This window comes from Neofelis nebulosa, chromosome 12 (genome assembly GCF_028018385.1).
Source record: "Neofelis nebulosa isolate mNeoNeb1 chromosome 12, mNeoNeb1.pri, whole genome shotgun sequence".
Lineage (NCBI taxonomy): Eukaryota > Metazoa > Chordata > Mammalia > Carnivora > Felidae > Neofelis > Neofelis nebulosa.
In genome coordinates, this window is record NC_080793.1 from 3286400 (window position 1) to 3308838 (window position 22439).

The 22439-nt window shown below is 65.8% G+C and overlaps 1 protein-coding gene across 2 annotated transcripts in view; it reads left to right on the forward strand.

The window, feature by feature from the left end:
- The window catches only part of COL5A1 (collagen type V alpha 1 chain), a 149858-nt gene that overhangs the window by 120881 nt on the left and 6538 nt on the right, over positions 1–22439 (forward strand). The window contains exons 43-65 of one of the 2 annotated variants that reach the window (XM_058693633.1): positions 251–358; positions 1265–1318; positions 2201–2254; positions 2344–2451; positions 3996–4049; positions 4154–4261; positions 5335–5388; positions 6149–6256; positions 6868–6921; positions 7180–7233; positions 8174–8227; positions 8856–8909; positions 9564–9671; positions 9773–9826; positions 9915–9968; positions 11096–11203; positions 12674–12727; positions 13486–13521; positions 13921–13974; positions 14610–14865; positions 15758–15870; positions 18296–18364; positions 21540–21773. In XM_058693633.1, coding sequence (XP_058549616.1) covers positions 251–358; positions 1265–1318; positions 2201–2254; positions 2344–2451; positions 3996–4049; positions 4154–4261; positions 5335–5388; positions 6149–6256; positions 6868–6921; positions 7180–7233; positions 8174–8227; positions 8856–8909; positions 9564–9671; positions 9773–9826; positions 9915–9968; positions 11096–11203; positions 12674–12727; positions 13486–13521; positions 13921–13974; positions 14610–14865; positions 15758–15870; positions 18296–18364; positions 21540–21773 — 2004 coding nt within the window. Of the gene's footprint in view, positions 1–250; positions 359–1264; positions 1319–2200; positions 2255–2343; positions 2452–3995; positions 4050–4153; positions 4262–5334; positions 5389–6148; positions 6257–6867; positions 6922–7179; positions 7234–8173; positions 8228–8855; positions 8910–9563; positions 9672–9772; positions 9827–9914; positions 9969–11095; positions 11204–12673; positions 12728–13485; positions 13522–13920; positions 13975–14609; positions 14866–15757; positions 15871–18295; positions 18365–18426; positions 18496–21539; positions 21774–22439 lie in introns of both variants that reach the window. The other variant, XM_058693634.1, reaches the window with a different exon arrangement.

Below are 22439 nucleotides of genomic sequence, written 5' to 3' on the forward strand. Positions count from 1 at the left end.
TGTGCCTCGGTTTCCCCATTTGTAAAAGAGGAGCCCTTCTTCGGAAAGGCAGCGGTGTGCGGGATGTGAGTGGCCGGGGGCCGGGCTCAGAGTGGTCCTCGGCGAAGCTGGCTGAAACCCGTCAGGACTGGCGAGGCCCGGAACTGCCCACTCCCCGCCCGGGGGCCTCTCCTCTCTGGGCTGATGAGCTGGTGGCAGGATGGTCCCACGACGGAGCCGTGTTTGACCGGGGGTCTCCTCTCCTCTTCAGGGTGAGAAGGGTCCCCAAGGCCCAGCTGGCCGAGATGGCCTCCAGGGCCCCGTGGGGCTCCCCGGTCCAGCTGGCCCCGTGGGCCCCCCCGGAGAAGACGGAGACAAGGTAAGAAGAGTTGGGACAAGTGCCCCTGCCCGCGGACGACCCGCAGCCCAGACTGCCGGTGCGGGGGACACAGCGGCCCCCGCCCCCGCTCGCTCGGCGTCGGTGCAGGATTTCGGGAAAGCTCCCAAATAGCGCGGTGACGAATGAGATCTCTGGAGTGCTCGGGGGGCTTTGAAACTGCTTTCCTCCCGTGCGGTTCTGCCGTTTTGGGGACGTTCGCTACCAGCCTCCTGAGCGAGGAGAGATCCTCCCCGCTCCCCCGTGCATCACGTCGGTGCTGCATGTGCAGAGCCCGACATGACGAGATTTTACTCGGTGTCTATTTTTAAGTGTAGTCACTTGAATCATCAAGGCCCCCGTTCATTAAGAGTGTGCTTGATGATTCTACCGCTGTTACTTCCAGAGCTGATATTTCACCCCTCGTTTAATGAAGACGGTGGAATCTCGCTCTTTGGCTTGACTTTCCATTTATGATAACTCGGGTGACATTTCCGACTTCGTCACCTGTGCGCAGATGACTCCGCCTCTCAGCGCGGGGGACAGCTCTGTACGACAGGGACGCTGGGCACTTTCATAATCCCTCTGGAGCCCGGTAACCGATGTCTCTGTTCCTGCATTGCTATGCCTCCCACATATGACAAAGTAAATATTTCCACCGTGATTCTCACCACGTTTTAAAATCCACTAAAATCCTGTACCGTGTGAGATCGAGGCCGCGTCCCGTCCAGTATTGTATTAGAAGGGAAATCAATTAATCTGCGGAAATGTCTCTTCCTTGGAAGTTATCCGCCCCCCCCCCCCCCCCCAGAGAGGAGATGATTCTTCATCTCTAGGAAAAAATAATTAGGGGGAGCAGATAACATGCAGAGGGGTCGGGGCTAACAGATCTTCCTGGTCTTTCCGCAGGGAGAGATCGGGGAGCCTGGACAGAAGGGGAGCAAGGGGGACAAGGGCGAGCAGGTAGGGGGACCCCGCGCTCCCTGCTGGCGTTTACGCCGTCCTTAACGCGGCAGCGGCAGCAGCCCAGAGCAGGACACGGCTGCTGGAACCCGCGCGTGGGCGGCGTGCATGCACACGTGTGCACACGGGCGTGTGTGTGTCTGTGCGTGCACGTACGTATGTCCCTGAGTGAGTCCCTTGTGAACAGACAAGCGGGAGGCGTTCACGGGTTTTGGGAAGTAAGGCCAGCGGAGCGTTTGGTCCTCGAGGCTTTCGGCTCTGCAGGCCTGGGTCACGGCCGCCCTTCGGGCACCCTGACCGCTGCCTCTTTGTTTTGCCCCTTTTTCCTTTGCTCGGTCTGCTCAGGGGCCCTAGTGTCTTCTTGAAAAACAGTGTCACTCGGGGCCAGCTCCTTCCTGGTACGGGTGACACCTGTCCACTCTGCTGAGCGGCTGGGCCTTTTCAGGGGGGTTGGTGTCCCCAGGCGGTCAGTGACCGTGTGCCCGTGGGGGCCGCCGCCCGGTGCTGCTTCCCTTGCCTTCCTGTCCCCCTCGCTCCCTGGGCCGACAGTGGGCTGTGTCTGGGGACGCACCGCCAGCCTTGCGCTCTGGAGCCAGGTCCTGGCCCCGTGTGGGGGGCGGCGTGGCGCCCATCGTGTGCTTAACGCAGGGCCTCTGGGGCCCGCGTCGGGGCGTGTGGTGGGAGCTCAGATGATGCACGGCGGCCGCCAGCACCGCCCGCGACAACACGCCCCTGCCGCCGGGCCGGCATCCTTCCACCGACGGCCACGCGTGGGGGCCGAGCTGACGGCCTCGGACCGCGGTCTCTGCCCCGACCGGCCCTCCCCGTCGGCCTCCGCTCTGGCCCCGGGAAAGCAGCCGTGTCTCTGTCCTCTCCCTCCAGGGTCCGCCTGGGCCCACCGGTCCTCAGGGCCCCATCGGACAGCCAGGCCCCTCCGTGAGTATCCGTGCTTAATCCCGAGCCCCTCGAGCCGGCGGGGTACCGGCAGCAGCTCCTCACCCCCGGCTCCATCGTCCCCCCCGCAGGGAGCCGACGGCGAGCCGGGCCCTCGTGGCCAGCAGGGCCTTTTTGGGCAGAAAGGTGACGAAGGTCCAAGAGGATTTCCTGGGCCCCCCGGGCCAGTGGGGCTGCAGGTAACTAACCACAGGGTTTGTGCAAGGGCGGTGGTCTCCTTCTGAAGGGCCCTCATCTTTGCGGTGCCGGCCCCTCCCGTCCCCCTCCTCTCCCCTCCCCTCCCCCTCTCCCCTCCCCTTCCCCTCCCCTCTCCCCTTCCTCCCCTACCCTGTCTCCCCTCCCCTAGTCCCTCCCCTCCCCCTCTCCCCTCCCCTCCCCCCTCCCTTCCCCCTCTCCCCTCCCTTCCCCCTCTCCCCTCCCTTTCCCCTCTCCCCTCCCTTTCCCCTCTCCCCTCCCTTCCCCCTCTCCCCTCCCCTTCCCCTCCCCTCTCCCCTTCCTCCCCTACCCTGTCTCCCCTCCCCTAGTCCCTCCCCTCCCCCTCTCCCCTTCCTCCCCTCTCCCTCTCCCCTCCCCTCTTCCTCCCCTACCCTGTCTCCCCTCCCCTAGTCCCTCCCCTCCCCCTCTCCCCTCCACTCCCCTCCCCCCTCCCTTCCCCCTCTCCCCTCCCCTTCCCCTCCCCTCTCCCCTTCCTCCCCTACCCTGTCTCCCCTCCCCTAGTCCCTCCCCTCCCCCTCTCCCCTCCCCTCCCCTCCCCCTCCCCCCTCCCCTCCCCTCCCCCTCCCCCTCCCCTCCCCTCCCCCCTCCTCCCCTCCTCCCTCCCCCCTCCTCTCACCTTCCCTCCCCTACCCCTTCCCTTTCCTTCCTGTCCCTTCTCCCCGTCCTGATTCCCTCTCCCCTCTCCCCTCTCGTCTCCTCCACCCTCCTTCCCCTCTCCTCTCCCCTCCCCCACCCCTCTCCTCCTGACATTTTAAGAATGGGGAATCTAAGACCAGGCTCTGTGGGCCTCCCGGGGCTTCCTCATTAATTAGAAACAACGCAAATCCCCGTGACTGCAGACGTGTCCGTATTTGCTTCTCTTGACCAGCGGTGTGGGTTCCTGCACTCGTTGCAGAGATGGTGGAAATGATTGACCTACTGTAACAATTGTAGATGAAGAGAGTGCCCGGCAAACGTACGACTCAGGACTGATGGCTTTAAACGCCCGGGCACGTCTTACCCCCGTGGATTCACACGCACACACGCACGTGTGTGATCTCCTTCAGCTTTTGCAAAACCGGAATCACGCGGAGCGTACGGAAAGTTTGAGCGTAGCTCCTTGCGTTTCGCTTTACGCGTTGTGTTCAGGGTTACTAAGTATTCTTTAGACGTGTCCCTTTTTATTTATTTTGAAAACGTGATTTTTAGTCACTGCCAGCATATGGTGGCGACATAATTTATTCCGACATTTCCCTGCTGTTGGCTCATTAGGTTTTACTGTTTAATGGGACAGTGTGGCAAGCGCCTCGGTCCATAAATCTCCAAGTACTCTCTCGCGATTTCCTCCGGCTAATTCCGAGACCCGGCGTCATGGGGGTGGCCTCGCATTTGGCTATACGCTCAGAAGCACATCCTGAGGCTCTTGGATGCTTGCTTGGCGCGGTGGTGGGGAGACCGTGAAGGCCTCGTGGGTATTGGGGTAGCGCGACACCGACCTGCTAAGTTTCTGCCGTGTTCCTGTCCCCAGGGTCTGCCGGGACCTCCCGGAGAGAAGGGCGAGACTGGGGACGTGGGTCAGATGGTAAGCGCGACCAGGATGCACCGACCCGGCCGGGCGTGGCGGCTCGTTTCTGTTCCGGTCACAGTTTGCATTTTGTCTCTGCTCACTGGTTCTCCTTCCCCTAGGGACCCCCGGGCCCCCCCGGCCCCCGAGGACCCTCTGGAGCTCCAGGCGCTGACGGGCCACAAGGGCCTCCCGGTGGCATAGGCAATCCCGGTGCGGTGGGAGAGAAGGTGACTCACGCCCCTCGCTGTTCTGGCGGCTGACGTGCGTGTGCGTGTGTGTGCGTGTGTGTGTGTCCAGCTGCGGATACAGGCGTGCGGGGCGTTGCTGGGTCGTTCCCGTCAGACGCACCTCGACGCTTGGCAGATCTGTGCCGTGTTGCTGGGGGCTCTGACCCCTGTTCCCGGCGGCCGTTTGCAGAATTTCCAAGCGCTACAACCAGCAGGGAGGCCCGGCCCCCTCCCAGATCCAGCTCTGATGGGTCTTGTCTGTTCCTGGCAGTGTGGGCGTGTCCGCGTTTACCGTCCCTGCTTCACAGCCTGGGGTCCCCCTCATCCGATCGGATGAGTTGCAGGGCGTGGGCCCTGGGGATGCCTCCGTGAGCAGGGCGGGCTCTGTGTGTGCACCGTGTGCGCGAGCAGGACTCCACACGGTGCCCGTGACCTTGCTCCACTGCGAAAGCCCTTGCCCTACTTCCTCGGGATAAAAGGGACGGGACCAACGTGCTCCTGTCCATTTGCAGTCCCTGGACACCATTTCCAGAACTTTCCGACATCAGCCCGTTAAATTGAAAGAAGTTCTCCGTCACTGCCCATTTTTTACGATATGAACCTTAACAGAGAAGCATCTCCTGCTAAAGCCCCCGAACTAATGATGCACTGCCTCCGCTCGGAGGTGTCTCCCTCCCAGCGCGCCCACCTCCGCCCAGGGCGGCTGCACCCTCTGAGCCTGTGGTGCTGTGTATTCGCTGCCTGGGTCCGGCCCTTCCCCCCTGCGCCGTCCCCTGTCCCTCCCACTGCCTTCTCTTCGTCGTCCCCCAGAGCTCACCCGAGCGCCATCTGTGACGCCCAGCCTGCTCTGGTCCCCTCCTCTGTGTGAGCGTCACGGCCTGCGAGTACCAAGGTCAACACACGCCCTGACAGGGACGCATCTGCCCTCCAACCCCACACGCCGTCAGAGTGCGCTGGCCGCTCGCTCGCCCCGGGCCCCCCACCTCCCCGACGGCAGTGAGGGTCTGCTAAGTGCTCGGAGCCGGGGCCCCTGTTCTCGGTGCCACCGTAACCGTGTCGCGTTTCCTCCTTAGGGTGAGCCTGGCGAAGCCGGAGAGCCTGGCCTGCCTGGAGAGGGGGGCCCTCCGGTGAGTGGGCTGGGGGGGCCCCGACCACGGGCCCCTGCTGGGGGGCAAGCTCACAGTCTGCCCCAGTTGTCCCGTCCATGCGACGGGAGCCGTGTTTCCCCTCACGCTTACCTCCGTGGGGTTACCGTACCAAGAGGGCGTGCGTGTGTGCGAGCCTGCCTGTGTGCGCGCGCGCGTGTGTGTGTGAACACGTTGGCGGTGAACACCCGCGAGCAAAGGCCATAAGTCCCTCCGCCGTCTGTGGTGGTCCAGACCTGCTCGTGGGCTGCCACAAACATGGGGGCAGTTGTCCTCTCATCAGCCCAGACTGGAATGTTCTGACCTTCGCAGGTCAGATGGGCGTTCTTTCCAGGACGGCCTGGGGGAGGCTCTCGGGCACAAAAGGCGGCTGGTGGACGGGGGTCTCCTGGCCTCTCGCTTCCGCCTCCACCTGCACACGGGGGAGTGGGCGGGTGTCCTGGGCCCCCGCAGCCCCTCCCACCTGGAAGCCAAAGGTCCCCTCCAGGGGCCCCAGAAAGCTGGTGGGCCCGTCAGGCCCACCTTGGAATGCCAGCGGGGCCAGGCCATCGCCGGGGGCCACCAAGGGCTGGGGAGCACAAGCAGCTTCAGGGACCCACTGGGCCCAGCGTGTCGGCCCCCCCCCCCACCCCGAGGGCACTCGCTTTCCCGTGCAAACAAAGGGGGTTCGCCTGAGGCCAGCACGGCACTCTGCGAAACTGGGGCCGGCTCCAAGGGCACCGACGCTGGCCTTTCCCTCCAGGGACCCAAAGGAGAAAGGGGCGAGAAGGGCGAGTCGGGCCCTTCTGGTGCAGCTGGACCCCCTGGACCCAAAGGCCCTCCTGGGGACGACGGTCCCAAAGGCAGCCCCGTGAGTAACTCCGAGATGCCACGGCGCCCCGAAGCTGGCGACCTCCGGGCCCGGGCTTTTCTCATTCTCTGCTGGCACACTAAAGCTCCCGACCGCTATGGGTCTTGGGGTAACGTTTGTAAAGCGTAGAGGCTTTCACACCAGCTGCTGGGCCGGAGATGTGGAGGTGAGGAAGAGGAGGGGTGGGGCGGGGGGCTTCCGGGCCTCATGTGCCCAGCCCGGGAAGCTTGCTAAATGGGCTGCAGGAGCAGCGGTCTACGCGGATGCCACCTTCCCGTGGCCTGTCCCACTTCGTCTCAGAAGGGACTTCTACTAGCCTGTTCTAGAAGCCTGAAAGTCTGGGCCTGGTCTCAGCCTGGAGCCCCGGGAGCGGAATCACGGGCACGGCGCCTGCCCTCCTCCGTGTGCCCCGAAAGCGGAGTGCTGAGCCTTCGTTGCCCGCGTGGGGTGTGGCTGGGATGAGGTGGTCTCCGGGGAGCTTCCGGGCCGTGGGCGCACTCCTGGTGTCGCACAGAGGGCATTGCAGGGGCTGGGTGAGGCGGGGGTCCTGGGGATGCGGCGGCAGCCCCCCGGTTGCTCGGGGCCCCGACGTGCCTCTCTGTCTGTTTCAGGGCCCTGTCGGCTTTCCTGGAGATCCTGGTCCCCCCGGAGAGCCTGGCCCCGCGGTAGGTGTTCAAGGCCACGGAGCCCCCACCCCCACCAGCCCTCCCCCTGCCTTTGCCGTCCGGGTTTTGCCTTCCTGGTTGTCTTCTGTGAATCCTCCTTGGGACACGGTGCTCTCCCACGTGGCCTCCAGGCTGTGGTGCTTAGGAGTTCCCGCTTGGCCGCCCAGAGAGGGTTGGGTTCTCGGGAAGGGACTGGGGACACGGTGGGCATTGGCGTGTGACTCGGGAGACAGGAGGAACTTGCTTTTATCCCCTCAGGGTCAAGATGGCCCCCCTGGTGACAAAGGGGACGACGGTGAGGCTGGGCAAACGGTGAGTCCACTCGTGACCTCCAGGGACCCCGGCTACCTGGTGGAGGGTGTCGGGCGCTCTTGGGATTTGCGACTTGCTCTGTTCCTTTCTGAGAAAAAGCCGGGCCCAGTTCCCTCGTAGGAGCCATTCTTCCCCGCGAGCTCCCTGCAGGGCTCCGGTGGAAGCTGGGAACAGCTGTACTACTGATTTGTCACTTGTCACCGGGGAGCCCCTGCCCACCGCAAGCCCACCCGTGAATGTCAGGATGGCCTTACTTCTGCCTAATTGGTGCCTCTCCCCCAAAGGGCTCTGCCCGGGTCAGCCCCCTGGGCTGGGATCACACTAGACTTGCCTCTTATCCCCGACGCTGAGTTTCTGAAACATCGCTTCCAGGCACGTGTGCCCGGTTTGGAACCGACCCCAGTGGGCCTCCCCTTCCTCGGGGACGGCCCCAGAGTCCTCACCGATTTCCCTCACCCCCACCCTGCACCAACGAGGCAGGTTGCTGCTGGGCACTTCGACCCTCGGGCACGGGCTGGCGTCGCCCGTGTGAGACGAGCAGCAAACAAAGCCCCGGAGATGCCCGAGTTCCCCTGCTCCCGGGGCTGGGACTCGGGGCCACCCTTGTCCTCCCCGTGCCTCGGGGTCCACTCCTGTCGCCGGGGATGTGGGCAAGGGGTGGTGTGGACGGTCGCTGGGCATCCAGAGTAATTGCTACGCGGTGGGAAAGTGCTGGTTGAAAATGTGGCAGAACCGTGGCCGCGAGCCAGGGTTCCCGGTCCCGCTGCTGCTGGAGCCCCGGTGCGGGATGACTTCACCTGGGACTTGTGGCAGCTCCAGAGGAAGAGAGAGGCAGCCTCGGGGCCGGCCGAGGACGGGGCGCACACGCCGAGAACTTCGTGCCAGGCGTCCGTCTGACCGACCCTGATTCCCAAATTCTGTGTTCTTTCTCTGACCCCAGGGATCCCCGGGCCCTACTGGTGAACCGGGACCGTCTGGGCCTCCAGGAAAAAGGGTAAATAAACAATCCTGTACGTCGCCCCTGCCTGCGAGATTTCTGCGTGAGGCCCGCCCCTCCCCTCCGCCCTTCCGCCTGGCCCCGCGTCCGCTAGGCGGCCCTCGCCAGGCACCTGCTTCCGGTTGAGGCGTGCTCTCCAGGCCCGCCGTGTCATCAAACCTCAGACCTGCTAGGTCGGTCGCCCCGTGCTTTTGGGGGAGGCCAAGTGCTGATGCCATCGGTGGCGCCCGTCGTGGGGGGAAGGACACCCACGAAGCCGGAGAGGGCCTCGCCCCCTGCGTCAGACCTCTCTCAAAAGTCAGAGCGGGCGAAACGAGCCTTTCTCTGCACGTTGAATACTTAGCGTCTGGGGGGTGCTGTGGTAGACTGGCCTGCCTGGTGTGTGAGCGGGAAAGGGGCCCCAGCACTGCGGGCTGCCAGAGGCCTCCCCAGACTGACCCAGAGGCCTTTTCCAGAACTGAGACCACTGGGACTCATTCTGGGGGGCCTTATCCATGCTGGCCAGCGGCCCGGGAGCCCCCCTCCCCCGCCCCCGCCCCCCGGCCCATCTCCCTGCAGACACAGACCTCATGGCTCTGGCTTCTTCAGGCAGCTCCTCACACGCTGTTCCCTTGCTCTGTTCCAGGGCCCCCCCGGCCCCGCAGGCCCCGAAGGCAGACAGGGAGAGAAGGGAGCCAAGGTAATGTGCTTCTCTGCTCAGCCGTGACTGTCGAGCTTCCCAGAAGAGCCGCCTGCATGGCGGCCAGTCGGGCGTGAAGTGGAGACGTGGGGACACAGGAAAGCCACGGAGGCAGCAGGGAGCTGGGGCCAGCTCAGAGGGAGGCCTGGCTCTCGCCGCAAAGCGGGAGGGAGACAGCTTGTGGTGCCCACAGACCCGCAGGCCGTCCGCCCCTCCAGCCTAAGGAGAGGGCAGCTGGTGCTGGGGCACCCGGCCTGGTGTTTGACCCAGTGCCCACCGCGGGGCCGGGCAGAGGCGGGGCGCCCAGGGCCCTCGAGGGGCTGCTCCCTGTGACTCTGATGGCCCTGTGGGCCTCCTGGAGCTGCCCTGTCGGCAACTGATGCAGGGACAGGAGCCCTCCAGGCCCAGGCCTGCCCAGGCAGTGGTGGCTGAGCTCGCCATGAAGGCAGGGCCGGCTGGAACGGCCATGGTGGCCGAGATCGTTGGAGACTGGGAAGCCCGGACGACCGAGGAAATTAGGGGGGTGGAGAGTTGGTCAGGGTGGCTTCCGTAAAGAACTTGGGACAGCCCCAGATATCTGAGGGCATCTGGGGTCCTCTGGGCGGTGATCGTGGGCCAAGGTGGCCACAGCCTCAAGCATCTGTGTCCCTGCAGGGGGAAGCCGGCTTAGAAGGCCCTCCTGGGAAGACTGGTCCCATTGGCCCCCAGGGGGCCCCTGGGAAGCCCGGCCCCGATGGCCTGCGAGGGATCCCTGGCCCTGTGGTGAGCGAATGGGGGCCAGGGAGGGGCAGCGGCTGCCGGGTGGGGGCGTGGGCACAGGACGGGCCCTGTGGGGCTCGTGCTGAGGGCCCGTTGCGTTTCAGGGTGAGCAAGGTCTCCCAGGCGCCCCAGGCCCCGACGGCCCCCCCGGCCCCATGGTGAGTGATGATCCTGAGGGGCTCCCCGGCAGGGGTGGAGGGTGGGGTTGGGGAGGAGAGCTCTGATCCCTCCACCTCTTCTCCCCAGGGTCCCCCAGGACTCCCCGGCCTCAAAGGAGATTCTGGCCCTAAGGGGGAAAAGGTAAGACAGGACTCCAGTGCCTCTGAGGCTGTGACTCGGGGCCCCTCACATCCGGGGTTTCAAACTATCAGCCACCTGTCCGTCCAGTGCCCGCTGCTGGCCGGGGACAGGTCCTGGAAGGCTGGGAACGTAACCAGTCTGTGCTGTATGGGGGACTCGGTCCCTGTCCTTGGTGGGAGACCGTGGCCGAAGGGTGTGCAGGGCCCGAGCAGTGTTCCTACTGTGGATTCTGCAGCACAGCAAAGCCCGCTCTTTTTCTCCAGCTGGTGGGTGATCTTTTTCTGCTCACACTGATTTATGGACAGGTAGAAAGCACACACACAAACCAAATAGTTCTTTCTTTTTAAAAAAAATTCTGTTAATGTTTATTTATTTGAGAGAGAGATGGACAGAACCCAAGCGGGGGAGGGGCAGAGAGAGAGGGAGACGCAGAATCCGAAGCGGCCTCCAGGCTCCGAGCCGTCGGCCCAGCCCCACGCGGGGCTCGAGCCCACGAACCGTGAAATCGTGACCTGAGCCGAAGCTCAACTGACTGAGCCCCCCCAGGCGCCCCCCAGATAGTTCCTTCTAAAAAAGGACTGGGGAGTCTGTTTCTTTTCTACTCCATGCCTCTCACCACTCAATCCCTAAAGTAAGGAAAACTGGAAGAGTCCTTCTAGAGCTTTCCACAGGCTCCTATGAAACGAACACACGTAAGCCTGCGTAGAGAGCGTCCCTTGTAGAGAAACATGAAACATTGTCGTATCTATGACACCCTGTAACTTTTTCCCTTAAGTGCATAAATGTCTCTGTGCCCATAACAAAAGGCATACACGGTGGCCATAGAAAAACTGGGCAATGCCCAGCAGACGCACAAAACAGCGTCACTCAGGAAACCGTGTTATCACCTTGGTCTGGGATCTGTGTCTCCCTCTCTCTTTAGACCATGATTTGACCAAAGGCCGACCGTGTCAGACCTGCTCGTCTGTCCCTTGAGCTGTCTTTAGGCCGGTTTCCACACCGGGAGGTGTTGGCCGGTGACTCCGTGGCTTCCCGTGGCCGGGACGTGCCACGTCCCGCCGGCTCACGTGGTTGGCAGGGAGGCGCGGCCACAGCGAGCGCCGCCTCATGCCTTTGTTTCCAAACAGGGTCATCCAGGCTTGATCGGACTCATCGGACCTCCGGGCGAACAGGGTGAAAAGGGCGACCGCGGTCTCCCTGGCCCCCAGGGCTCCTCCGGCCCTAAGGGCGAACAGGTGCGTGAGGTGGGGCCCCCCCCAGTGAGCGTCCTCGCGGATGGCGAGAAGCGGCTTACGACCTGGCGCTCCGTGCCCAGCGGACCCGAGGCCGGTTAAAGCTGCGAGGACGTCCTCACGTCCGTCGCGTCTGGAGGGGAACAGCGGAGGGGACGCTGCCCTGGTGGCCCCAGAGGTGGCGTGGCTTCACCCCACTCGAGGGCCTGTGACCCGGCTAATTGCCCCCAGGTCATTGGCAAGTCTCCACCACGTTTGCCAGACCCGCGGGCCGGGCTCCCCCCGACCCCGGACGTGCACGCCTGGCCCCAGACTTCCTTGGGAACCACAGTAGTGATGGGCGCTTGCACCCCCAGCAAACCTTAGCCAGAGGGATCCTCCCGGCCCCGCACCACTGAGCCCCGGGAGGGCAGGGCACAAGTGGACCCCGTGGCCGGGGAAGGGCGATGTGTGCGTGGCAGCAGGATAGGGGACGAGGCGGGCCTGCCGTGGCTGTGCGCTTCCCCGTGTGAGCGAGGGCTTCGTTCCGGGTATAACTCTCTGCTTCCCAAGGTGCTCACGCCCTTGGCTGCGCCCACCTTGGCCCCCGCCTGACCCGCAAGGGGGCAGCACTCGTGAGGCAGAGCCGCGGGGGCAGGGAGTGAAGTGGGACCGCTGACGGCCCCCTGTGGCTGTAGGGTGGTGTCCTCCAGAGCCCCTGTTCCATCTGCCACCGTCTTCCCCAAATGGGAGCTGTCCGGGGCGTGGTGACCAGTGACCTCGAGAATTAGGAGGGTGTCCAGGGTCTCCACCACCAGAGTCAGCCGTCACAGCAAACCGGTCTCTGCAGCGTCCCGGCTGGGGGGGAGCCGGCTCGAGAATTTCTGGGATTCTGACAGCAGTGAGCTGCCCCGGTCCCTGTGTGGCAGAGGGGGAGGGGGAAGGGCGGGCTCTCTCAGCCTCCCTCTGCCCTGGCGGGCGCTTACGCCCCAGGGGGAAGCTCGTGTGGAGTCAGGGCTCCAGGTGAGCCTTGGGCGCCCTGTGGCTGCAGGGGTGCCGGAGGCTAAAACCAGCCGGGCTGGCCTGTGTGGACGGGGGTCTGGCTGCAAGCTCTAAGTGCAGAGGAACAAAGGGGAGGCACAAAGGGACCCCAGGACACTGACGTCCCCCGACCCCCAGGGCCTGTGCTCCCACAACGAGTGGAAATCAGCAACGGGGGGACCACTGGGTGTGGGGCTTGTGTATTTCAAGTCGGAACGTTAGAAGGGGTGACGATACGAAGTCACCTCCCCATGGCCCGAAGATGCCAGAGTCTGGCCGGGCCCCAGGCAGCCGGGCGGGGGGGACGGGCAACCTCCCGGCACGTGTTCGGGCCCCTTGCGGGCCGTGTCCGCTGGAGGAGAGACCGTGAGAGCTGAGGAACTCGGCTTCCAGCAGGTGAGTGTGTCTGTGACCTCCCTTGCGTGATGGCCTGTGTTTTCTGCTCCTTTTCAGGGCATCACTGGTCCTTCCGGCCCGATCGGCCCTCCGGGCCCTCCCGGCTTGCCGGTGTGTATCTGGGAGGGGCGGATGGTCCCTGGTCGTTCTGGGGGGAGCAGGGAGGCGGGTGAGCCTGGGCCTGGGCCTCAGTATGTGGCGGGAGGGTCACAGGATAGTCAGGAGACCCAGGGTTGGGTCCCACTGCCGAGTGGACGTTGGGCCCAGGTGGATTTGCCCATATCTCCACGTCAGGGACGTGAGCCACACAGCGAGGTGGGGTCTCTGGGCCCCGGGTCCAGGTAGGGGAGGCGGGCATTTGAGGGAACGTGGCTGTTCCACTGCACACATCCACAGGGTGGGAGGGTGAGGACAGTGTCCCCATCAGCGTGAGCAGGACTGCTCGGCCCGGACGAGGGGTGGGGGGCTATCCATAGGGCACCCCCGATTCCCAGGGCACCCTGCACGCCAGGGTCCTCCCCCACGGCCTCCAGCCTCCGCTTGCCCCTTGGGTCCATGTGGCCCAAGGTGGCCCCGTGGATCTGACGCTGGCCCTGCTCTCCCTCTAACTCTGGCTGCCTGAATGTGTGGTGTCTCGGCTGGGGTGGGGGCAGGGTGACCACGTCCGACAGGCCCCTCGGCCACCCAGCGGGTGAGCGCCAGCCTGCCCCCAGACAAGCCAGTACAAGCTCAGGCTCCTAGGAGAGGGACTGGGGCGCGGGGGAGGGGGAGAAGGCCCAGCCCGGCCTGAGCGGGGCTGTGGGTCGAGGTGGGTACCTGGAGGTGAAGGGGTGCCCGCTCCCTGACGCTCCGTCCCCCGCTCTCTGCAGGGTCCTCCTGGGCCAAAAGGTGCTAAGGGCTCCTCGGTAAGTGGCTTGCACCCCGAATGGGCCCCCTCTGCCCGGGGGAGGGGCGTGCATCCCCCTGGATGACAGCTTTGGGCCGCCTTCGCCCCCTCGACCCCTGATGGCTTGGTCTTCATGCTTCTCTCCCAGAGCTGAAGGTCCTGAGCACGTCCGCAGCCTGGGTCGCTGCAGACAGAGGCATCCGGGCCGTCGCTCCCCACCTCAGCAGGACGGTGCGCCTAAGCTCCCGTCTCGGGGCGTCAGGCTCTTACAGCTGGGACTGTGGACAGGAGGGTCTCTGCTGTCCTCCCCCCGGCACGCTAGACTTTGTCCCTTGCCGTCTCCGTGCAGGTTTCTGGAGATCATCCAGAGCACGAGGTGGGGTGAAGTCACATCCTGGGTCTCTTTCCTTTTTCCCAGGGTCCCACTGGCCCGAAGGGTGAGGCAGGCCACCCAGGACCCCCCGGCCCGCCGGTGAGTCCCCTTCGAACACTTGGAAGTGGGGTGGGGGCTGTCCTGGCGTGGAGGCGGTCGTGGGAGCGTCTGTGGGTGCTGTTCGCTGTCCAGGACTTGGTGGACGGGGTCCAGTTGCCTCTCTCTGGGAGGCCTGGTTGGGCAGAGGGGGAGAGAGTGCACACGTGCGTGTGTGCATGCGTGTGTGCACATCTGTGTGCGTGCGACAGTGGGCGGCACCACACGAGGCCCCCGGGTGATGGGTAGAGGCCCTGACGAGCCAGATTGTGGGGCGCGCCCCCCGGGTCACCCCGTGTTGGCAACACAGCCTCTCGACTCCTGTGTCTGTCCTCGGCCGGGGCCCCCACACGGCCCCCGGGAGGGCTCCTCCCGCAGGCGCTAGTGCGGTCCCACCGTGTGCAGCCCCGGGCTGGGCTGCAGAGGCGAGGGCAGAGCCGGTCGCTCGGGGTCCAGCCGAGGCTGGGAGGAGGCAGGCGGGTGCGCAGGCGAGGCCTGGCGGCCGGGAGGGGTGTGCCACGCTCCGGAGCAGGAAAGAGGGAGCAGAAGCTCCCCGAGGTGGCCCGGGGTCTGCGGCCGGGACGCGGAGCCCCCCGGCCCTGCTCCCGCCAGAGCCCCTTGGTCCTCTCTGCACACAGGGTCCCCCCGGCGAGGTCATCCAGCCCCTGCCGATCCAGGCATCCAGGACCCGGCGGAACATCGACGCCAGCCAGCTGCTGGACGACGGGGCCGGCGAGAGCTACGCGGACTACGCGGACGGCATGGAGGAGATCTTCGGCTCCCTCAACTCCTTGAAGTTAGAGATCGAGCAGATGAAGCGGCCCCTGGGCACGCAGCAGAACCCCGCACGCACCTGCAAGGACCTGCAGCTCTGTCATCCGGACTTCCCGGACGGTAGTGGCGCGCGGGGGCGGGGACGGGGCAGCCCGCGCGGCGGGAAGGACACGGCCTCGGGGGGGGGGGGGCCCCATCCGTGCGTCAGCTGCGGGCCTGACGGAGGCAGCGCGGGACGCGCCCCGGGAAAGGGGGGCCGGGGAGGCAGGGCCGGGCTCCGAGGTGGCCCGGGGCCCGCTTCCAGTCCCGTCTCAGCCACCGTCTCGTGCGTCACCTGTCACCCTGAGCCTCAGCTGCCCCGTCCGTGAAGTGGGGACAGAAGCGCGTGCCCTACCAGAGGACAGAGCGGCAGAGACGGTGTGCCGTGTGCTCAGCACACGCCTGATGTCAGGGCTGCCGCGGGAGTCACGTCCCCTCCCCGTGCCGTTGGACTCGTCCTAGTGTCAGGATCCGGGCGCTGCGTGGGGAAGCAGCCTGCGAGACCCAGACTGTCCGGACTGTCCCGGAAACGCAGCAGCCCTCCCGGGCTCACGGCCCTAAGCCACACGCAGCCCACGGTTCCGTTAGCCGGCCGGCTGCTGCCCCTCTGGGAGGCATGAGCGCTTCTCCCCCGAGGTCCCCGGTCCCCGGCCTCTCTGACCCCGAGCGCGTGAACCTCCAAGCCCACCTGGAGCGTCTCTGTACTCCCGTCCGCCTGCCGTGGGGGCCGTTGGCCAGCGCTGACGGGCCCTGGGCTTCACCCTCCAGCCCGGTTCTTGGTGGCGGGTCCGTCGTGCCCCCATGTGGGTGCAGCACGAGAGGCAGAGCGCGAGCGCACAGACCCGGGGAAGGCCCGCCCTGGCGGCCTGTGGGCCGGGCCGTGGGCTTTGAACGGTTGAGCCGACAGGGTGCGGATGCTTCTGGAACCACGCAGGGAGCAGCTCGCAAACCCACCTCCCCATCTGCCGTCCAGGTGAATACTGGGTAGATCCTAACCAAGGCTGCTCCAGAGACTCCTTCAAAGTTTACTGCAATTTCACGGCCGGAGGGGCGACGTGCGTCTTCCCCGACAAGAAGTCCGAGGGGGTAAGTGCCTGCCTCCCCGACTGCCTTCCTGTCGCCGCACGGCCGGGCTGACGGCTCCGGCGGTTTCCAGGTGAAGGTTTCTCCCCCGGAAAGTAGACCAGAGCCACGGGACACGGTGGGCACAGCCTCGTGCCATGGCAGGGCGGAAGAGGGTAGCCCCCGGGCATTTCGCCCCCCTCCCCCGGGCTGGGATTTCAACCACTGGTCGCTCCAAGCCTTCCTCAGATGACCCCATGGTTCTGACCCCAGGCCAACCTGAGGCCCTTGGGGGGGGGGGACTTTGGGGCCAAGTACAAAGTCACCCGGACACGTCTCTTAGAGGCTGGCGTCTGCCTCAGTTCTTAGTAGGAGCCTCCTCCTGGGCACCTGCTCCTGTCTGTCCCGAGTGCAGCGCGTCCTCTCCGAAGTCTGTTGGGTGCAGGGTGTCGGCGGGCGGGGTTCTGGTCCACGGAGACCGCGCGGACCATCAACATCAACCGTCGCCTCCGTGCCGGGAGTTTGTGTGTGTGCGCGGGTGTGTGGGGTGGATGTGGCCTCCTTTCCGCCTTGGTGCGGCACAGGTGAGGTGAGCGAGGTCTCCAGCTGACAGATGGCACAGAGCCCTCTGCGTGGGGCCTGCATGGGGCCTGCGCAGACCCCCACGGCGCCCCTCAGGCGGCCAGCTGTGCAGACAGTCGAGGCTCCGATGCAGGAGAGCCGGGCAGCCTGAGGCCTGCAGCTCCTTACTGGCCACAGCGCCGAGAAGCAGATCCCCTGGGAGAGAGCAGCGTCAGGGCCCCCTTGTCTCTAAATCTTGCTGAAACTGGGGGGCCCCAGCACCCCTGGGCAGAAGGCCCAGCTCACAGGGACAGGAGCTCCACCCTGACAGGCACGATTTGGGGACCCCTGTTTTGTTTTTTAAATTTTTTTAGTGTTTATTTTTGAGAGAGAGAGACAGAGCATGAGCGGGGGAGGGTCAGAGAGAACCGAGAGACACAGAGTCCAAAACAGGCTCCAGGCTCCGAGCCGTCGGCACAGAGCCCGACGCGGGGCTCGAACTCACAAACCGTGAGATCGTGACCTGAGCCGAAGTCGGCCGCTTCACCGACGGAGCCGCCCCTATCTTATACGCACTCTCCCCAACCTGAAATTTGAAATCCCTTTATGCCCAGCGACAAACGCCCTGAGGTTCAAAAAGACAACGCAAGCCGCAGGACCCTCCCGTTTGGCAGAGGCCCAGGAGGAAATTCGGGTGGAAGAGACGCTGGTTCTCATCCTTTTTGTGGCTGTCTTTCCCCGCCAAGCGGCCTCGCTTCTGGAGAACCAGGAGATACCCCCGGGAGCCCAAGCTGGCGTTGTAGCTGCGTGGACAGCGAGCCGGGGGTCTGAGTGACCCCCACTGCTCTGCCCTCTTTCTCGGACTGAGCCTCATGCAAATCGGGACCCTCGGCCGCCCGGCCCCTCCCTGTCAGGCAGCGGGAGGGCCGGGGTTTAAGGCAGAAGGAGTGCCCACCCACACCTGCCGTTTGCTTCCCAGAGGAGGCCAGGTGCCTGTTCAGAAATGCACAGGAGGGGGCCCTGGGGTGCGTCTTCCTCCCCGAGGCCCCTTCCCCTCCCCGGTACGAGGCCAGCCCAGAGGGGAAGCCCCGGTGGGACAGGACAGGGAGTCCGGCTTCCGCTTCCCCTGCTGTGCACAGCAGACTGTGGGGCCTGGGTCCCGTGGGCCCGCCCGCTGGGCTCCCCGGCTCTGTGCCTGCAGCCAGCGGCTCCCCGTTCCTGCTCCCGGAGCCAGGGGCAGGCGTCCTCCCGAGGAGGGGTCACACGCATGCATTCGTGCACGGGGTGCGCACCGGGTACGAGCCCGCTCTGTGCTGGGCCCCACCTTGGGAACAGCGCCTCGGCCTTGCGCTGAGCACACGCCAGCTGGGGGCCCTCCTCTGCCACCTCCACGCCGCGTCTTCAGGCCGGCACCACCCACCGCACGCACGCACGCACCCCCAGCCGGCCCAGCCCTGGCAGCGCCCCTGCCCACCCCGTTCCCCGGGCAGAGCCGCGGATCACATGGCGGGGTGCCCGAGTGTGCTCCCCTTGGCCCGTCAGCAGATGCTGACCCTCACTGTCATGACTGCCTTCATCTCGGCCCCCGGGAATCCGTTCGGTCGTCCGGACCCTGACCCCGCGGCCCCACCCGGCACTTGGGAAGTGCCAGGCCCCGCGCTGGCGGCTGGATGTGCACAAACGGAGAGGATACCGAGGCCCCCGCTCTCCCCTTGTCCCCGCCGTGGCCCCCGGGCTGTCCCCGGGCGAGCGGAACCCCCTCGGCCACGTGGGGCGAGGCGCAGGGGCGTGCCGCGGGCGGGAGGAGGTGTGTTTGCAGGCGGGGCAGGCTCCTAGTAACCCTGTCGTTCTGTTTCTCTCCCTCCCCACCTCCCCGCTCGATGTTTAGGCCAGGATCACTTCTTGGCCCAAAGAAAACCCGGGTTCCTGGTTCAGTGAATTCAAGCGCGGTAAACTGGTAAGGCGGCCTCCGACTTGCGCGCGGTTGTCCTTCAAACGCGTCCGTTTCGTATCTTACAGAGTAAAATGGCCCGCTGGCCCAAAGAGCAGCCTTCTACCTGGTATAGTCAGTACAAGCGAGGGTCCCTGGTAAGTGGCCGCCGGGGCGCTGCCTGCTCGCGGCACAGCCTGGCTCGCGGCTCTGCATGGCACTGACGGCCGCCGTGCCACCCCTGCTCGAGCCCCTCCAGCCAAGCTGCTCCGCGGCACGCGACAGCCAGACCCAGCCTGGGCGCCCGCCATCCCCGACGAGGGGTCATTCGGCCTGGGGGCAGGCGGGCGGGTTTCCAGTCGGTCTAGGACAGGAGGTTGGTGCACGGGCCGCCCAGAGCCACAGCCTGGCGCGGCTAGGAGTTGGGACCAGAGACCCCAGGAGCCGGAGGGGTTTGTAAAGCGCTGCGTCCTAGCGGGCAGGTCAGACGAGGCGAGTCCTGGGCCGCTGACCAACTGAGTTCCCTTCAGGACACGGGCCCCTGCGGCTGCCGGGCCAGGGGCCGTCCTGAGGGCCCACCCGGCCACGGGAGTCTCTGCGCATCCCACACGACTAGGCTAGTCCCTGCTTTAACTCCCGGGGAGCCAGTCCCAGTGACCTTTCCCAGAGACGGAAGGGCATGGAATATCCTGAAGGAAGCCAGTGATGTTCTGTCACCGGCACAGAGACTGAGAGCCGGTCTGGGCTCCTTTACGTGCGGCCAGCGGCCAGCATGGGCTTTGATCGGACCCCTTTCTGGAATACAGTGCAGAGTCCGTGCCCTCCTTCTAGCAGGCGAAGGGGCCGAGGGCCCAGGACGTGGGTGCGTAGCAGGTGTCCCACCTCGCTCCCGGCCTTCACGTCCTCAGATCTGGTTGTCCCCTCTCCACGCGCCCCCGGAGAGGGTCCTTCCCCTCCCGGAAGCCATGTCGCGGGAGCTCCGTGGCTCGCAGAAGCCACGTCCCCCAAGGACTCACGGAGCGGTGGCTTCCCGCTGGCCTTTGCCCCGTCTCCGCCCTCGGGGCCCCTCGTCCTCACATCCTGCGGCACTCCGTAGCTAACAGTATTGCATGCTGCCCACGTCCTGGATTTCCAAGCCACTCTTTGCAGACACTCTGAAGGTTCGTGCTCGCCTCGCCACGTCTGTGGAGACCTCTTTAATCTCCCTGCGTGGGCGGCGGGCCCCCCACCTGCTTCTCCACCTGCCCCTTCTCCTCCCTCCACCCCTGTTGTGCTCGCCTCAGAAAGAGCAGCCCGTGCACAGAAGGACCCGCCTCGTGGCCCCGCGCCCTCTCCCCTCTCTCAGAACACCGTCTCCCGCCACCCACCCCGGTAGCCCGCCTCCTGCCTCCGGCCCGTTTCCACAGATTTTAGACCGAGGTGGGACCCAGCAGAAGCTCCTGCTTATTTGGGCTTTCCCTCTGAGGCACTGCCAGCTGCCTGTGACCGTCCTGGCGGACGTAGAAGCGGGGCCCTTCCTAAAGGAATAGCTTCTCTCTCTGGACGGGCTGCCCGGGACCCAGCCCGTGGAGATAACCCCGAGGAGCCCCTTTCCCACTGGGAGGGGGGGGGGGACTCGTGGCGGGATTCGGCCGTCCCGCCGCCCCGCTCAGCCCTGGGGGCTTCGGGTCCTTCTGTGCCCCGCGCTGCTCGCTGGCCTGTCCCTGTGCATGTCTGCTTCCTCCAGTCAGTCAAGCTTCCTCCCAGAAGGAGCACCTGATGGCCCGGACTGCCGGTTGGTATTCGGTCTTCCTCCTCAGGGTCCGACCGTGAGGTGTCCGGTCACCGCGTGCAAAGCCGGAGCTGGCGGGAAGGGGCCGGATCGCCGGCCAGGCCCCCCGCCTCCGTGCTCGCTGGTTATATGTGTGTGGATATAAGCGAGTGGGCCTCATTCCCCTTCGCGTGTTCAGCCGGCTCTTCCGGGGTCGGCTGCGGGATGGGCCTGCAGTGGAACAGCCGTGGGGCATCAGCGTGCCGGCGGGGGGGGGGGGGGGGTCGGGGGGCCAGCCTCAGACCCCGATGCCTGGCTGGAGCGGGACAAGGATCGTCGGGGGGGGGGGGGGGAGGGTCGGGGCGACGCCCACGTCCCCTGGCCGCGTCCTGCTGTTCAGAAAGCTGGAATCTGCTCGGGATGCGGAAACCGAGGCTCGCCTCTCGGGACGCCCCGTGCCTGCCCCGCCGAGCCTGGTAGCCCTGTTTGGGGTAACCAGCTGGTGACGCTGGAGAGAGTCCCTGAGAGCTGACACGTTGTCTTTCCCTGATGCCGTGCCCGGGGCTTGCTGTCAGAGAGAGGGTCTTCTTGGGAGGCTCACGTCCCCAGGGTGCCCCGACTGCCCCCTCGAAGTGTGGGCAACACTGAGCCCCGCCCCAGGCTGCAGGAAGGCATGCTCTGCTTTTCCCTGGATTCCGAGCCCCGGGAGAGGTGGAGATGGCCTTTCCCGAGTGCCATCCTGTGGCTCCCCTGTGCCTCCAGGAGGACGCCCGGTCGCCCTAGCCCTCGAGCACCCCGTGCCTCGCTCCCCGCTGGCCCAAGTTGCCCCTGAGGCCCCCTGCTCTCTCTATCTGCAGTTCTCACGGCTCCGTGGCCAGGGCCTAGTACGTGATAGGTGCCCAGCAAAAGTTTTTCATTTATTACCATGATCTCGTGAGCACCTTCCTTTGGCCGGTCCCCAGGCACAGTGACAGGACTGTGAGCCATGTCTCTGCCCTCAGGGTGCTCTCAGTCCAGGGCGGGCTGCAGCCACGCACCAGGAGCCTGTGACACGGGGTCCAGCGCTGGCATGGAGGGCCTTCCAGCCCAGTAGGGAAAAGAGACACCGAGCTAGGCTAAGGTGGGGAAGGGCACCTGACCTGGGCAGGCTTCCTGGAGGAGGAGGAACATGAACTGAGCCCTGGAGGAGTAGGGACCCGCCAGGCCAGGAGGAGTGGGAGGGCTGTGTGGGTGTCTGGAAGAAATGATATGCGTCGAGCTCTGTTCCAGGGAGCCCCCCGGGAGCCGGTGCGCCCTGGCCTCGGGGGGCGGGGGGCCGGGAGTGTGGCACATTTCCGGGGCGCTGCCCTTGGCGTGGCTCTCACTCTGGAGGAGACGGCACGTGGACAGAGGCAGGCCGTGCAGCAGGCCGTGTCCCCCCGCTGCTGAGCGCCCTCCCTGTCTCCCCCCCAGCTCTCCTACGTGGACGCCGAGGGCAACCCCGTGGGTGTGGTCCAGATGACCTTCCTGCGCCTCCTGAGTGCTTCCGCCAACCAGAACATCACCTACAACTGCTACCAGTCGGTCGCCTGGCAGGACGCGGCCACGGGCAGCTACGACAAGGCCATGCGCTTCCTGGGCTCCAACGACGAGGAGATGTCCTACGACAACAGCCCCTACATCCGCGCCCTGGTGGACGGCTGTGCTGTGAGTGTCACACGCGGCTGGCCCGGGGGGCGGGGTGTCACCCTCCAGGCCTCCGGTGTTCGTCCTTCAGTCCGCGCCAGGTCGGTCACCGGGCGCCTCCGGGGCCGGCCCTGCGCGGCGTGCAGGGGGCGGCGAGGGCGCCCGGCCCGGGAAAGCTGAGCCCTGACACGGGAGGCCGGGGAGCCGGGTCCGTGGCCCCATCCACGTGTGACAAGGAGCCCCTGTCAGCGCGGCTGGGAATTAGAGGCTCTCTTCTTGGACAGGGCTTTCCTGGGAACGGCCGGGACCCAGGCTGGGTCTGCTCCCAAGTGCCGGGCTGTGCTCTGTGGGTGCAGGGTCAGGCCCGGGCCCCGTGCCGCCCGCCAGAAAGGGCCGCTCTGCCTGCAGGCTTGACGGGAGGCTTGCTCAGGCCGCACGGCCATTCAGGGCTGGAGTTGCGCCCCGCCCTTTGGGCCCCGGGCCCCGGAACAGTTGCCTTTCTCTGCACGCCCGCCTGTGCCGCCCCCCCCCGCCCCCCGACCCAGAGCGAGGCCTGGGTGCCCAGGGGAGGGGCAGCCCTGGGCAGCCCACAGGTCTGAGCCGTGTCCTCGTGTCCCGGGAGACGTTTAAGGTGCAGCCGCGCACTGGGGGCCCGGTCCTGCTGAGATCCTCGGGCGTGCCCCTCCT